Source organism: Impatiens glandulifera, chromosome 6 (genome assembly GCF_907164915.1).
Source record: "Impatiens glandulifera chromosome 6, dImpGla2.1, whole genome shotgun sequence".
Lineage (NCBI taxonomy): Eukaryota > Viridiplantae > Streptophyta > Magnoliopsida > Ericales > Balsaminaceae > Impatiens > Impatiens glandulifera.
Window position 1 is genome coordinate 6874959 of NC_061867.1, and position 16332 is coordinate 6891290.

A 16332-nucleotide genomic window follows, 5' to 3' on the forward strand; every position below is an offset into this window, starting at 1 on the left:
GCAAATGTTGGAGCAGTCTGTTACGAGGGATTATTAGGGTTAGGTTTCTTAACTCTAAAATAAGTTGACGGGTAGACGTAACCGTGATTAATAAGGAAGTTAGTCAAATTATGAAATATTTATTGATTAAGAATAAATAATTATTTATATGGAAATAAATAATTATTAATAGGGTAGTAGTAAAAAATGTGAGATTTACGAGAAACTGATTATGGCAGCTGGAGAGTATATAAAGAAGATAATATAATCTACAAAATATTCGGTTGAGAATTGATTATGGTACGTGGAGGCTATATAAAGAAGAGATTTTGGTCTATAGAAAACACACTAAATATTATTCGAGAAATCTCTCAAGATCAACTTCTCTCTATCTTTTCATTCTCCTCCCATTGTATTCACCCTAATTGTTAGGGTTCTATCTCTCTTCTATCAGTATCTTATATTCTCTTCGTTCTTAATTCTATTTCTATTATTTATGTAATTTAAAGTTATATATAACTAATTCGAGTTTAAAGTATATCATTCTAATGTTACGAGGGATTATTAGGGTTATGCTTTTTAACTCTAAAATAAGTTGACAGGTAGACGTAACCGTGATTAATAAAGCAGTTAGCCAAAATATAAAATATTTATTGATTTAGAATAAATAATTATTTATTCTCAATCAATAAATATTTCATATTTTGGCTAATTGCCTTATTAATCACGGTTACGTCTACCCGTCAACTTATTTTAGAGTTAAGAAACCTAACCCTAATAATCCCTCGTAACACAGTCTGACACTCAAACTGACATCACTTACAGCACTTAGGTGGACATAGTATCGTGGCTTATGTTCTTCATTATCCCATTGTTTATGAAGTTATAAGTGTTGCATTATCAATCAGAACCATTACCCGTAGGTTCCCAATTTTGCTAAGAATTTGAAGTGTTTGAAAATTCTTAAAACTGGTCAATGTGTGCAAAGAAAGGGCAGGTTCTTTCCACTACCTCAGGCTGCAAATGAGGATCATCAAGAACGTCTCTAGAGTGGCTTCATGGAAATATGGTAAGTCTTCTTGGTCATTAACCGAGACCATGAATAACTTTGATTTACACATGTAGTTATGCTCCCACTTTTTATCGCAGGTGTAACAGAGGCCCTTCTTCCTCTTTCCATCTATTGTAGTCGGGTTTAATTGCTTAATGTGACACTGGTTTGCAATGGAAAAAGACACATATAATGAGTTTGGCCAGGCCGGTTTAACATTTGTTGGCTTGGGCAGTAGCGGCGATTCATCGTTGTACAAGTGCATGTTACTCATCATTGACCTGTATGTTGTTTTTGGACCTTGACCATATTGACATGACTTTCATTTAAGGATCCACGAAAATCGCAAGTTGGTCACATTAGTGATTTCTTCCCTCAATTCGGACATGTAGCAGTCTATAACATACTCAATGGGCATACTATACAGTTTTTTGGAAATTAACATGTATTTGAGATTTTTGTTCTTGAACATAATTGACATATTTTAGGTGCATCAATTGTCTCATGGGGGTGTCATTTATAGAAGGACCGAATTGCAGCAAGATGTCTCTCTTGAACACCTCCCACGTCATGGCTTCTTTATGGTTGCATTGTTAAAAATTTGACCCATATCACATTCTGGCATCACCAGTAAAATGGATAGAAGCAATGTCAAATTTAGTTGCATCATAGTCCTGTCTACCTAAAGAACTACTCAACAAATATAAGCAAACCCTCCACATCTATTCCATCTAACCAAGAGAAATCAACTTTAGTGAGCCGAGTTGGAGGAACATACTGTTGGTGCTGATGGAATGGTCTATCACAGAGAGGGCCATGTTAAAAAAACATCATCAAAAGCCCTGAGGCGGGGTTCTTGGCCAAGAATAGACCCTCCTTCTATCCATATTATTACTCAATTCAGTCATGTTCTGTTGCACAAAAATTTACATGGAAGTTAATTGTTGTGTCAAACCTTCGATTAAAGCTTTAAAAGCATCCATCTCACATCTCAGCTTATTATCCGGTTTTATCATTCCATTAATTGTCTGCCTCTATACCAATTTATTACGACTTAAATTTGTAACTAAGGTTACTGGTTTTTTATCTCAAAGACCAAAGGAGAAATATGTGTTCAAAGTGCAACGAAAGAATTATGAGAGAAGAAGAATTCAAAGATTACAGGAGAATAATAAACAAAGATGGGAAAAGAATACTGCTAGTATACATAACAATTCAAGAAGAAGAGCGAAATCAGAAAATATAATTAAGGTAAACATACTTTCACAAAACTTTTCATTCATATCTATTTGGTGAGTTCAGCATATATAACTTCACCAAAATATTTAGTTGCAACTCTAATTGAGATTTTAACCAAATGGTGAATAATAGAAAACATAATTATATAACAGAAACAAAAAAATCCCACAATAATATCAAGTTTAACAGCTCAATTGGACATTGCAAGGTGATATTCTATTCAGGAATCGTAATACTCCTACAAATTTAGGCAAACGGAAAGGTCTAAATCTAAAATTGAAAGGCTATTAAAGTTTTCAAAATAATATGAAAACTAAGTAGTGAGTCTCAATCTAAGATCCTTTCTTTCCATTTATTAAGTTACATAAAAAAAAGTTATAGTTGCTTTTTTTTTCTTGAATAAAAATCAGTTAGGGTCACTTCCAAAATTATAGATAATTTCAAATTTATAAATAAATCAATAAAATATATTAAGATTTTAATTCTCTATTTATAAAAGTACACAAGCAATAAAGTTTGAGTAGATAAGATGCTAAAAATACATGGTCCAAGTGTCCAACTTTCACAACCACTTGACATTGAACAATAAATAAGTTGTTCAGTTCATCTTTACTCTTAATTTGACAAATGTAACAAATGCAATATACAAAAACCTTTTTAGATAAAAAAAAATGTAACAAATTTTACATTAAAAAACAAATATCACAAATTCAATTTCTCAATCATAAGAAAATAAAATTAAAAACCAGCTTTGAAACTGAATTTGTTGAATGCTAACATATGCTTATTTTACATCAAAATTAAATTTAAAAATAACAGTAAAAACAAACTTAAAAATATTTAAGTTAAAATGGGAGACATGATTGTGGATGTATCCATAGAACAAACTATAATTTTAGAAAGAAAAAAATAGCAATATGAACAATTAAACAAAAGAAATTCAAATCAACTAAATATATGCTTACTTTATATCAAAACAAAATTAAAAATTAGAAATAGACACAAACTTCCAATTAGAAGCCAATTAATTCCTATCACTTAAATTAGGATTACATTGTATTAAGATTTGAATCTAGAAATATAAATAAAAAAAATATTTCCAAATAGGGAATACTAACTCATTCAGAACATTAAAAAAACTATGTACTCTTGAACTCAATTGAGTTCATAGTACAACAACCATATGCATTTAAACTTTCTTTTTCATTCCTGCTGATTCATGTCTCAAATTAAACCCAGAAAAAAAGTGCAGTTTGATTATCAAACTGTGGGATCCAAAAAAAAATATATAATGAAGCATACTCAATAAAAGCATGTTTATGCAATGCTTGATTGGTTTCTAACCCAGAAAAAAAAAATGTAAAAAGTAATGCCAATTTAGAATTTAAGATACTGATAAGATGGGTTCCAGCAATAAATGTGACATCTTATAACTTCTGTATCTAGTGCCCACCCCACTTAAAAGACCCATGAATTTGACCCTTAGCTGCCAGCTGATGAGTAAAATCGGCAACTTCAGAAATCACCTCATTATCTCAATCTGGAGAAAAAACTAGTTCCATGTTGTCTTTTGGCGCCATATTTTGTGATCAGTCATCACTCCCTCTGCAAGATATTAAAAACAGGACAAAACAAATAAATTTTCAAAGAGAACATTTTGAAGGTGTTATGAAGATATTAACAATCCTTGATATGTTTAATTGATGTTGCTCATTTTAAGATGCAATATAAGTTTGTAATAGTTAAAAATGAAGACTAATGCACAAGCTGTTTGCGGTTCAAAGATATTATTAGGTAGAGTTTAGAATCGAGGATACCTAGTAAAGATGGGATAGTTTAGAGGAATTGTTTTATACATTAATAAAACAAAAATGGAGAAAAGTTGTGATTTAATAGAAGATAAAACAAAATGTGATTACTGCAAGATTTTCATGAACTAACCCCACTAGAATAGCTCAAGTGGAAAGAGTCTGGTCAAATAAACTAACTGTCTCAAGGTTCGATTCTCACTAAGAACATCTTGATTGAATTGGAGGGCCATGGTTGTGGAAGGTTGTGCTAGCTTCCTCCAAAAAATAACTATTAGTTTCCCAAACTAGCTCCTAGTACTTCTGTTTCTTCTTTAGACTAGGCTTTTTTTTTTTCTTTTCTGGAGAAGACTCTCATAACATCCCATCATGAGCCCTCACTTCAACCAAAGTGGTTTCAGTGAGAATTTTTTCCTTTTATTCTTTTTCAAGACCGGAGTTTATTACGTGAAGGAGGCTAGCACATTATCCCACCTCCATAACCCCCAACTAACTTCAATCAAGGTGGTTTCAGGTGAGAATCAAATTTGAGGCATCACCTCTCAAGTTCAAGATCTTCCCACTTGAGCCACCATGAGTGGGTGGGTCTTTGTTATGATATTAGGCAATAGAGTTTCTATGTTTGTTATTTTGTTCATCTTTTTCTCTAGAAATTTATGTAAGATTGGGAAAATAATAAACATAAATTTACCTTTTGACGTTTAGAGCTTGGTTCAGCCAATGGTTCCCCAGGTCGATGAGGTGATGCATCTCTATTCAAGTTGCCCTATCAAGTTAAAAAAAGAGGAAAATAATAAGTAGGTTAGTTTAATTCAAAACGAAAAAAGTCATCAGCTCTATTCAGAAAAAACAATGGTAAAGCTTTCATACTTGAGTCAAAGGCTCTTGTCTATCTCCATTCTGCATTTCATCTGCAGTAGAGCTACCCATGTTTTGAGAGATGATAGGCATGATCTGGTGAAGCAGATTAGATAAGAAAATTCCTTCCTCACTAATAATAGTTTGCTCAGTCTCCTGATTGTCGCCAGCATTCGTCATTGTTTCAGTTTGCTCAGTCTCCTGATCCATCTCCTGAGCGCCGGTATTTTCAACATGGATTTGCTCAACGGGAAACATAGTCCTGAACAACTGATCAAGTCTCTGAGTAGAAGATCCTTGACCATTTTGTGGAACTTCATCTGAAACACAAAGTCTCATAAGTTGACATGCCATAATTGTACCAAAGAGAAGCATTTTTTTACATGCAAGGGTATTATAAATAAATAACAGGATAAGAGCTGTTGCCTTCAGATATCTGAAAGAAAAAATAAAATTAGAGAACAAAAAAAAGAGAATTGCAAAAATTAAACCTCTTTCCGTTAAGTACTTCTAAACTTGATTAAGATTGAGAAGAGCTACTTCTAAGACATGGAATTTGAGGTGTGAAAAGGGAATGCAGCATATTTTATCATTTGAATAGTATCAAAGATAAGATAGATACCTATTATTAATGAATTCAATAAATTGTGTATGAAGCACACGCACATCAAGAAACTGATAAAATCAAAATACATAGAGTATAATTGTCATGAAATGTGTGCGCTATTATATCTGCATGAATTTGTGACCAAATCAATATGGATTTTGATATGATTTGTCATCTGATGCCTTTAGATATGAAACCTGAGGGCAAGACAGCGAAAATCCACACCTCCATATTCTTTCAGAAACATTATGGCAAGCAGTAGCAGGAAACTGTTTCCAATGGAAATGTACAAAACCAGGAGCCATCTTCATAATGGGAACTTCCAGGTTCAACAAAATCCAGGCCATTCAATTCACCAAAACCATCCCAATTTCCAAAATACTAGTAAATATCCAGTGATGAATATATACTTGTTTCCCATGATTCTCAATTTAAAATTTTGCAACTAAAGAATCTCACTTTGAAAAAATAAATCGCGACTGCCATAATAAGAAAGAAAATCGTGATAACAAATTGAAGTGATGATTGACAAATTTGCAAACAGAAAAACATGTTTTCATCAATTTTTTTAAGATTAAACAGATCCAAAAAGATCTACAACAAGCTCCCATATTTTTATCAAGTTGAGAGCCAAAATCTCAACAAAAATTGTGGCTTCTAGTGAAAAGGTTCAATCCTGTAGTATCTAACTTTGAAGTCTATCTTATGAACTGTTAATATTCATATCCCATAAAGATTTTATATCTTGAAAATGAAAACTTTAGTGTGTATAAAAATTGGGATATCTTACATATATTATGTTCAATGTATATTTTATAATTCTAAAGTTAATATTTAAAATCACATCATATGCTTAATCAATAGTATAATTTGTATTCAACAATCAACTTTAAGGTCTCTCTATAAATAATTCAGAATTTTGGAGCTAATGTACTAAACCTGGAAGTTCAGGGTATGATAAAGACATAATTCAAAATTTGGGGCTAATCTGCTAAATCTGGAAGTTCAAGGCATAATATGAACGAAGAAGAATATACAGGTTGAAATTTGAGAATCCAGAAAGTTATAAAATAGCAATACTGCTTCATGTATAAAATTGACTACACCACCATATATATAGAACTTTCACATAAATGAGAATTTTTCGATCTTATTGACATTTAAAATTCTTCTCTTGTTTTTTGTTTCTTGCTTTGTTTTCCCCTCCCAGTCCTTTGCAATGTTTGAACACACCTAGCGTTCATTTTAAGGAAAATTTAACCTTTTTTAAAAAAAAGCTTCTAGAACAAGTTATTCAGGTAAGGATAAAGCTTAGGTCATTAATTCTAGTTAACATTATAGTTTAGGTAGTATCTAGAAGTTATATTTCAATTCATAGTGCTTAAATACCAAAATTGTACAAAGCTTAAAACATAATGTAATGGAAGGTTCTTGCAAATATGATAAGAATCAATATATGATATACAAGTAATATCAACGAAAACTAGTTATCTCACCATCGAATATAATAATTACTTCTAATCAAGGTACTATAAGAATGAAGGTTTAACCGCCTTACCATGTAGTACTCCAGGAAGACCAGTTTGCTGTGATGACCCAGAATCTGGATTTTGCTGCAATCCATTCTCAGTTTGTTCATTGGATGTTTGCGATCCCCGAAAGCTCAGGGAAGCCACATGTTGCACTCTTGCTAAAACAGGATAAAATAGGCCAACTGATCCACGAGAAGAATCAGCAGAAGAGGAGCGCCTCATGGATGCAGGTACAGCTGTCATAACAGTCCTCAAAGGAACTATTCTAACTGTAGGCTCTCCATCAGGCAATGGATTTTCAGAAGCAACTCCAACTTCTTGCTGCGCCACACCACCAGAGGCTGATGGGTTCACTTGATCTGCACCTTGCTGCTGACCAGATGATTCCCTTGAATTATTAATAAGGCTGGTCAACACAGGACCTAATTACAAAATTAAATTTGCGTCAAGTTAAAAATATATAATAGAAAATCCACACCACAAATTAGTTAAAAAAAAGAAACTTGACTTAGATTTGATCAAATATGACTATTATATTGGTTTCAGGTTCTTTTTTATTTTTTTTCATATTTTTCCAAAAAATTAAAGGGATGCAATGGTAACAACATATATTAAAGGGCACATAAAATGTCCTGTAACCATCCCACCTAATGCATACAGTAATACAAAGGTACCTGTGCGTATTCTGATATCTATATTCCTAGGGATGAGACCTGAATCAAGAGATCCACCAGATGTCCCATTTCCAGGCTGTGCATTTCCAGCAGGAAGCCCCCCAAAATTTGTACCAGAATGAAAAGGAAGTGGCTGATCCATAGAGAATGCAAGGTAATAATCAAGTCAGAAAATGAACACAACAGATTGTAGTAGAACAGAGAGTAAAGAACACCATATGAGAAGAACTATCATGTACCTGGACCATAATAGGATTAGGGCCAGATGGAGATATATAAACAGCAGGACCAGCATTAACCACAGCATCAGCCTACGAAAGGTATTATATATATATATATATATAATATATTAGATGCAATACAAACACATATAGTATCTGAAACCAGATGGAATTTTATTTTGAAAGATGGAAGACAAGCAACAAACCGGTGCCTGTCCCATTCGCAAAGTCATGATTGTGCGACCAAGCTCAAGCAGGAAAGCGCCTAAATTTCTCAAAAGGTCACCAGATCTTATGGAGTTGGTCTGAATGTTTATTCTTGCTAAAGGATCAGACACATTCACCTGGTTCTGCAGCTGTACTGCAAGATGCTGCACAAACAGAATATCAGTTTGATGATACTTGGAGCTGCTTTTCTTAGTTAAAAAATTAATAAGATAATCTTTGTCAGCATGCTATAACAGGATAAAATTTGCATCATTGCTAAGAAGAGTTAAAGCCAAAATATCCCCTGATATCGTACAAAACCTTATGAGATAAAAAATTTCAGACCATTGTAATTGTAAAATCATGCAATGCCCCTGAGAACATGGTCCAATGACTATTTTTGGAAAAGTACATTATCTAACATTCAAAGATGAAAGGATGACTAGTCGTCTCTCTTGTTATGAATATAAGTTTCAAAACAAAAACAATGTAGTTTCACTGTTACAAAATCCAAGACAATTAAGATATCCAATACATAAAGCATAGATTTGAAAAAAAAAAAAGAACCAACCAATTGTAGAGATGACTTTGTTAATTGTAAGTTTTTTTATACTAAAAACAAGTGTGATACCTCCTAGACAATAAATTATGTTGACATGAGGAGGAATGTAAGAAAACTTGAACCTCCTGACCTCCCACTAGTGAATTAAATCCGCAATCAATAGAGAAAATCTTTAAAATATCATGTTGATCATGATCCAAAAAAATCGACATTTGTTCGCCAAAAATCACAATGATCTATAAAAGGAATTCGATCACATCCAAAAAATAATCTGATAATGATTTGAGAAAAAAATCGTAACACTCAAATGAATCAAGAAAATTACACTATAATTTGGAGATCTAGAAAATAATGTAGATACCAAATAAAGCAACAAAAAGCACACTAATCATGATTGAAAAAATAATCTGGTCATGATCAGATCCAGAAAGAATCTTATGCCAAACGAAAAAAATCACTTTGAATTTGACAATTTTCAAATGAGATCATAATTTTGACATAGAGTGTGTCAAAAACTAGTTTCCAAATAGACACCATGTTCATATTTCCCGCACTATTATTGCATCCAAGACAAAAGAAAGTATACCAAAAACAAAATTACAGCTGCTATGATAACTAGAACACCTAAAGAGCATATTAAAAATAGTTTTCTCATCTTAGGTGTATGAGAAACATCTATTACTCTCAAGTTCAGTTGCAAGCATTTTTGAGGTGCAATTCTACACCGAGCAAGAAAAAGAGGGCCTATACAAGGCAGTTTACAGATCTCAGTAATGTTTAATGCTTCAAATATTTACTAAGAGAATGTTTACCATGGATTTTATTTCCAGCTCAAAAGAACTTAAACAAATTCTAAACAATTGTTATTAAAAAGAAAATCTTCTTTCACACACAATGATGTTAGTGCTCAACAAATTGCAAGCTCAAAAAAGCAGTACACAAGATTCCATGATAGCATCATTTCTTCAATAATACAACTTACCAGCAAGCTTCTATTTATTTCTCAAATGTTAAAGTTGAGAAAGTAAACAACAGGATTTTCTTCATTAGATCAAATTTCCATACCCAAACTGTTACATATTCTCTGATTTGTTTCAAGATCTGAAATTGTTCTCATTTTGATGTCATAATAAGCTGAAGTTCCTATTACTGTATAATTTAAACATGTCTCCAAAATTACTAATAAAAACAGCCACTAATACTAATAAATCAACAATATATACAAACTCAGTGAAGAAAAGAATGATTAAAAATTCAGTTTCATACCGACAAGCACGCTGCAGCTTGTTCAGTGAGCATCTGTCTGGCAGATAGAATGACTTCTGCCAAAGCTGCTGGTGTTGGAACTCCACCCTGCCCTGCTTCTTGTACATCAATCCCATGAGTAATACCAGAAACTTGAGAATTGATGATTTCACCTCTGACTGCAGCTTTCAAAACTCAAAGATAAGTAAAGTATACAACGTTCACAAGAACAAGCTTCAATAAAGTGTATATATAAAAAGTCTTCTTACCATTTGCCTCAAGTTCTCGTCTAATGCGACTCATATATTGGGACAATGTTGTTAGGGAATCAGGAATCACCTGCAAAGTCCCATATAACACAATAACTTTCTCCAGAACTCAACATGGTAGGCAAAATGTAATAGTTAACAAATAGAAAGGACAAAGTAGAAATGAGAAGAGAAATGTAATGTTTGAACGCTTCTTGCATTCCTTTTTATTCTAATGAAAAAGTTGACCTCTTTCAAAAAATAAAGAGCAGAAAGATGACAGCAATAAAAGGGTTTCAAACACACTAAATGTGATTGCACTTAATTAAGATATAAAGGTACAAGAAAGAATACCGGTGATTGCAAAACATCTAATGGAACAGTTTCTGGAAAAGAAAAGGCATTATTGCGAGAATTAACTTGATCCACACCAGTAGCTAGATCCTGCTGCCGTCCTCCAGTGTTTCTCGAATCAACAAAAATAGCTGGTCTTGAAAGCCTTTCCATAGAAGGATCCTGGAAACAATATACAGGAGAAAAATAAGCCCTTATATCTGTAAATTCAATAAAATAATCATTTAGGCCTTGTTCGAATTGGGTTATTTGAATAATCTTCAAATAACCCACCATCTTTTCAAACATCTTCTCATCATTCACATTATTCAAATCATCAACCAAAATACTAAAATACCCTGTAGACTGTAGTCTTCTTTTCTTTTTTTATTTATATATTGATACATCCTTTTACCCGAACAACTAGGCCTAAGAACTTCCCAATTCAAGTTTAATAGATACCAAAGTAGAAACAAAGATATATATTTTCCAAGAAAAAAGGAAAGATATATAATCAGCAAATTATTCGTACTCATGCATACCCTGACGTCCGTGCTAGCATTAACACTTCCCATGTTTGTGATCCCAATAGAACCAAGGACAGCAGATAAAATCTACATATTTTAGGAAGTTAGCCTGATGCAGATTGGTCATATCACCAAATTGTAGCATATCCATAAGTCAATACATACCCGGCCTAGATCTGGAATAACATCATCACCTTGCTCAGATAAGTTAAAGGTCCCAACAACCACGCTAGGACCTGCTCCTTGTCGACTAGTACTTCCATCTGAGTCGTGTCCTACAGAATAGTCATACTGAGAAGTCATGGACAGGTAGCATAAAATGATCTAGAGTATGAAAAGTAAAACAGCTATAAAAAAGTAACCAGAGTCAAAGTAATATTGATAAGGTATGTATCTTCCATCAAAAGAAAAACTCTAGAGTCTAGAATACCTTTTTTTCCCCTTATCTTGCTAGAACAATCAATTTTTTCTTTGTGGCCAAATGCTTGCAGAATTTTGTATAATATAATAGATTGGAAATATAATATAATAAAATTAATCATGAAATATACATGTTTCCTTCGATGCCATGTTTTGCATCTGTAGACAAAGCATCAACTGGTATTCTCGTATAGATAGGACATTATTTTATCATATTAGATGCTTAGAGAATCATATAGTTAAGAAAATAGATGGGACAGACCTAGCTGATTTGCCAAACTCTCAGATGATGCAAGGATCGGTTGTCGCACAACAAGATGCAATGTATGGCCATCTTCCACATCTAAGGACATATAATGTTATGTGGCCAACAAAGTCAACTGATGAAATGAACACTTACGACATAAATATGCATTGCTACTACATTACAATCTGCAACTCACAGCTTGAATCCACAGCTTTTCATTAGGAACTAAAAGAAATGAGCACCACTAGAAATTTCTTAGATGTGTTCTCCTGTAAAGTGCTCAAAATTTTAAAGGATACGGTAAGCTGATAGGAGTTGGTCATCCTTTAAGACTTTTCCACGACAAATAAGTCGCTGTTGCTCAGATAATACACCAGTAACTATAGCAATTTGCTCTTTTAAAGCAGGGACCGGAACCTGCAGAGCACACAGAAAGGGATAATAACACATAGGGAATCCATAAAAGCTTAAGGAACAAGAAATTGTCTGAACATACAAATAAATTAGAACCAATAAGAGTATGAAATAAAGATAATAGAGCCTTCACTAAATTACGGAACTTTTAGGTGTTCTCGTAGTAAGTTAGGTGTTCTCGTAGTAAGTTTCTCAATGGGCCATATAAAATTAGGTCATATCAAGTCTTTTTGGTAAGTGCTATAAATATCAATATATCATTTGTTATTGCAGACAATAAAGACAATTAATGTGTTTTTATCTTTCTTTATTTTGACGATAACATAAAAGTTACAAAACTATTATATTGTAATTAATTATTATTTTTTAAGTGAAAACTTGTATTATGATGAAAGATCACAAGGTAATTGTAATTAATTAATTTTCTTAATGAATACAAGGAAATAGGTTACATTTTCAGTGTGCAAGTTCAATTTTCTTTTGGGGTTAGAAATCGTGATTTTATCTTTAACTTACCTTGTTGGTATTTTCAACAACAATAATAATAATAAGGTAAATATATTGTTCCATTTCCCATTCAAACTAGACCAAAATAATGACATTTAATTTTATTAATATTAATAAAAATTAAAGAAGAATAGACTAATGAGAACATTTTTATTTCAAAATTCATTAACCATAGTAAATAGACATCCTTGTTTGGGGTAAAATTGGATAACGTACGAAGGATGTATTAGTGTCAAATTAATAAAGTATAGTTGGTGTGAATAAGAATGCTCCTATGATACTATAATACTCTGCAACCTCCCAGAAGAGCTCTAGACTATAAACAAACCAGGGAAATTCAAATACTAGACACAACAAACAAAATACAAGACAACTTGCTTAAGTTTTAGATCAAATATAAACAATGCAGAACTGAACATTTCATTACCTACAAGGATTGCACTTCAAATGAATTCACTCACACAAGGCATGAACTTTAAATAGTTGAAGCAACAAAACAATTTCAAACTCCTAGTAAAATAAATGGAACTTCCTTTCAAAAATGAATGGAACAAAGAAAGATCTACACATAAGCTAAGACATATCTTAAATTTTAATCTGCAAAGAAACATGCTTACACATTTGTCCACCCGAAGAGTGTAAGTTTGAGAATCCAAAGTCTTAATCTTGATTTCAACTGTTGTCTCTGAACATGTGTCCATATTTGTCTGGGAAATTAGAGTTTCATCACTTCGATTGCTTGCCATTATTCTACAATGTCACAAAAAGAATACTACTGTGAAACTCAAAACTATGAAATATTTCCATAGATTTCATTCAAAAATCAGATACTAGTTTTAAGATCAACAATTACCATAAAATAATATATGGCAGTTTCTAGTGAATAGCAAGCAGGTTTTAATGAATTAAATGAAAACACACACAAAGCTGTGAAGGTTGTATGAAGCGGCAAGATTGCATATGTAATATATTTATATAATATATAGCATTGCCTACTTAGCCATATAATTCTTTAACGTAGTCATGTACAAGGTTCAAAGCGATAAGAGAAAAACCCACAACCACTGGTAGGAACAAATAGGTCATTGTACCATATCGTCCAATATAATCTATAGCCCTCGTTTGAACAATCATAGTTTGAATCAAGAAACCAAGCATTCAGTCATTCATGAAATCCAAAGTCCATAGATGCAACTGTCAGAAGATATGAGAGCTTCCCTATGCTCATGGGAATAGGAAGAAACTATGCAAGGAAATTAAATTATAAGCTAAAGAATGACCCATCACCCAAGCTATCACTAACATGAAATCCATGAATTCCTCTGAGAAGGGGATCTGGTATCATAGGACTTGCTCTGAAAGCTTCTAAAATTAAATCTTAAAATTATTAATTATTGATGAAGTGACTTAGTGAATGGGCACATCTCAATACCATATATTGAAGATGATCAGTAGCAACATCACGTTAAAATTATAAATTGCAGGCTGGATACTGAGCTTATAAACATAGTGAATGTAAATTATCTTGAGAGAGCATTTATTAGATTTTGTTTATTCTATTAACAGTTCACCTTTTTTTCGGATAAGACATTCATATACGACAAAAATAATTATTATCACTCATAATCAAATATTTATTATGGTTGATAGATTTAGGAATAATTTTGTTATTTCCTTTCATTAGATTTCAATCATCATAACTGAGGATATAAAAGCATCAAAACAAGAATAGGCAATTAAACGCTTAATGGAGTTAGGAACAAAAATTTAGAGATATATGAAATAATCACCATGTACTGTTATTATATCATAATTATTTATCTTTTATTAAATGAATTAGCGAGATTCTTTATATACACAATGCAGAGTTAACATTATATGTTGTTAACATGTTATACATGAAAATATTTCCTTCCTTACTATATATAATGTTACAAGAAGTCCCGTCATTTGACATAATTTTAACTTGTTGTATAGCTAAATCTAGGAATGTCTAACCCTACTGCTACCTTTTGAAATAATATTTGAACTTCCAATGAAATTCATCTCAATATTTCAGTATTTCATCTCAAATTGTTGACCCTCTACGTCCACAAATTGTTACATAACTCATCAAAGAAATTGTATATTTTCTGTTTCCCAAAATAAATGACCATGTCACAGACAAGGTGGCCAATACTTCATTTTTTATCCTACACAAAATGCATTTTTGTATACATTAAGTTCTTATCCTATTATCAACACTAAACTTTGTATAAGAACACCACTCATTCTATTAATAAGTTGTAGAATCACTTATTAATTTTGAGATGGAATAATTTTTCAATGTTATACAAACATTTTCCGATTAATAGATGCATTAAGCTGTTTATAGTGTAAATACTAAATTATCAAACTTCACAAAGGAAAACATTCACAATCATTGGAGAACTGAATCCAATACAAACTCAATTCAAGATAACATAATAACCACGCGCGCAGATCATATTTACCAACTTCAAAAGCAAGACGAATCTATCCTTTCAAAGACATTGAATTTGCAAGATAAAAGAGCTAAATAGAACATAAAAATAGTCATGAAATAAGTCGAGTGAGTGAAGATCAACTCTTTAGTAGTGTTCAACATTAACTAAATCTTAGTGACTTCAAATTCTACACATACATTCATCACTGCTAATGAATGAACTGATAAATCTCCTCTTGTAATCAGATTCAACTTAATAGAAAACACACCAAAAGAAGCTATCAGATATACATTCATTCATAAACGAATCAAAAGAAGCTACAAAACATACATTTCCAGATACATACATTCATTTACGCAATTGTATAGTATTAACATCTCATATCCCGAAAAAACTAACAATCTTTCACTAATACCCACTATTTTCGAAACCCATAAAACCCTAGAACTCATTACCTGCTGAATTCAAACGTGGGTTCTATCGAACAAGAAAAGATATAAACGGGTTCCTATACGATACAAGTTAAATTCATGGAATCACGGAATTTCCGATGATACAGAACATGGGTATGAACGAAAAGGAAAGCTAACATCTAATCAAATGAATAAGATTCAACAATCAGAAGATAAAAGAATGAACGAATTGAAGACACACCTTTTGCGATAGATCGCCAACTCTGAAATGTATGTAGTCGGACCAGTTCAATCAGCTGTCTGCGGCTGCCGAATACACCTATGTTGGGATGAGAAATTCGTCACCAGACCCTTCACGTGGTGTGCAAGAGTCGGTCCTTGTTGTCTCTCATTAAGAACCCGAAATCTTGCCAAGATTGTAAAGAGACGATTTTTATTTTATTTTTGAACTGATTTAATTTTATTTATTTTTTAATACTTCTTTTTGACTTTTTTTTATAGAAAAAGAAGCATTGCCCTAGATTGTACAGAGGATCAATTTTCAAGTTAATTAATGCATAAATATTTCAAGATCTTTTTCTAAAAATGAAATTGTATAGAGGATTTCATGAATTTATTTTTATTTTAAATGATAAACTACATTGTTTTGACAATTAGTGTAAGAAGAGGATTTGTAACTTTTTAAAAAAGTTATAAATATATATAATATTTTAATATTAAAAATAATAAAAAGTTAATATTAATTATTAACCATATTTTATAAAATTGTATGATC

The 16332-nt window shown here is 32.1% G+C and overlaps 1 protein-coding gene across 2 annotated transcripts; it reads right to left on the minus strand.

Annotated features, from left to right (window-relative positions):
- Positions 1-3453: 3453 nt before the first annotated feature.
- LOC124941510 (ubiquitin-like domain-containing protein CIP73) lies at positions 3454-15973 on the minus strand. 2 transcript variants are annotated; one of them, XM_047481851.1, is made up of 16 exons: positions 15799-15973; positions 13297-13429; positions 12058-12175; positions 11774-11854; positions 11257-11366; positions 11107-11178; positions 10586-10747; positions 10253-10322; positions 10005-10162; positions 8176-8340; positions 7988-8059; positions 7749-7881; positions 7101-7496; positions 4948-5255; positions 4769-4843; positions 3454-3874 (listed from the first exon to the last, which is right to left on the minus strand). In XM_047481851.1, exons 2-16 carry the CDS (start codon positions 13423-13425, stop codon positions 3866-3868), a joined length of 2058 nt encoding a protein of 685 aa, XP_047337807.1. In that variant the 5' UTR covers positions 13426-13429; positions 15799-15973; the 3' UTR covers positions 3454-3865. The 2 variants fall into 2 exon arrangements, with proteins under 2 accessions (XP_047337807.1, XP_047337806.1); XM_047481850.1 differs by having other exon boundaries at positions 10005-10168.
- Between the last annotated feature and the right edge of the window lie 359 nt (positions 15974-16332).

Bases quoted from the DNA above. Each gene is read 5' to 3' on its own strand.
- LOC124941510 (XM_047481850.1), bottom strand. From the start codon at position 13,425: ATGGCAAGCAATCGAAGTGATGAAACTCTAATTTCCCAGACAAATATG. The intron at 11,179-11,256 runs GTATGTATTGAC...TAAAATATGTAG, and splicing joins TTATTCCAGATCTAGGCCGG to ATTTTATCTGCTGTCCTTGG. The intron at 7,882-7,987 runs GTACATGATAGT...TCTATGGATCAG, and splicing joins CTAATCCTATTATGGTCCAG to CCACTTCCTTTTCATTCTGG.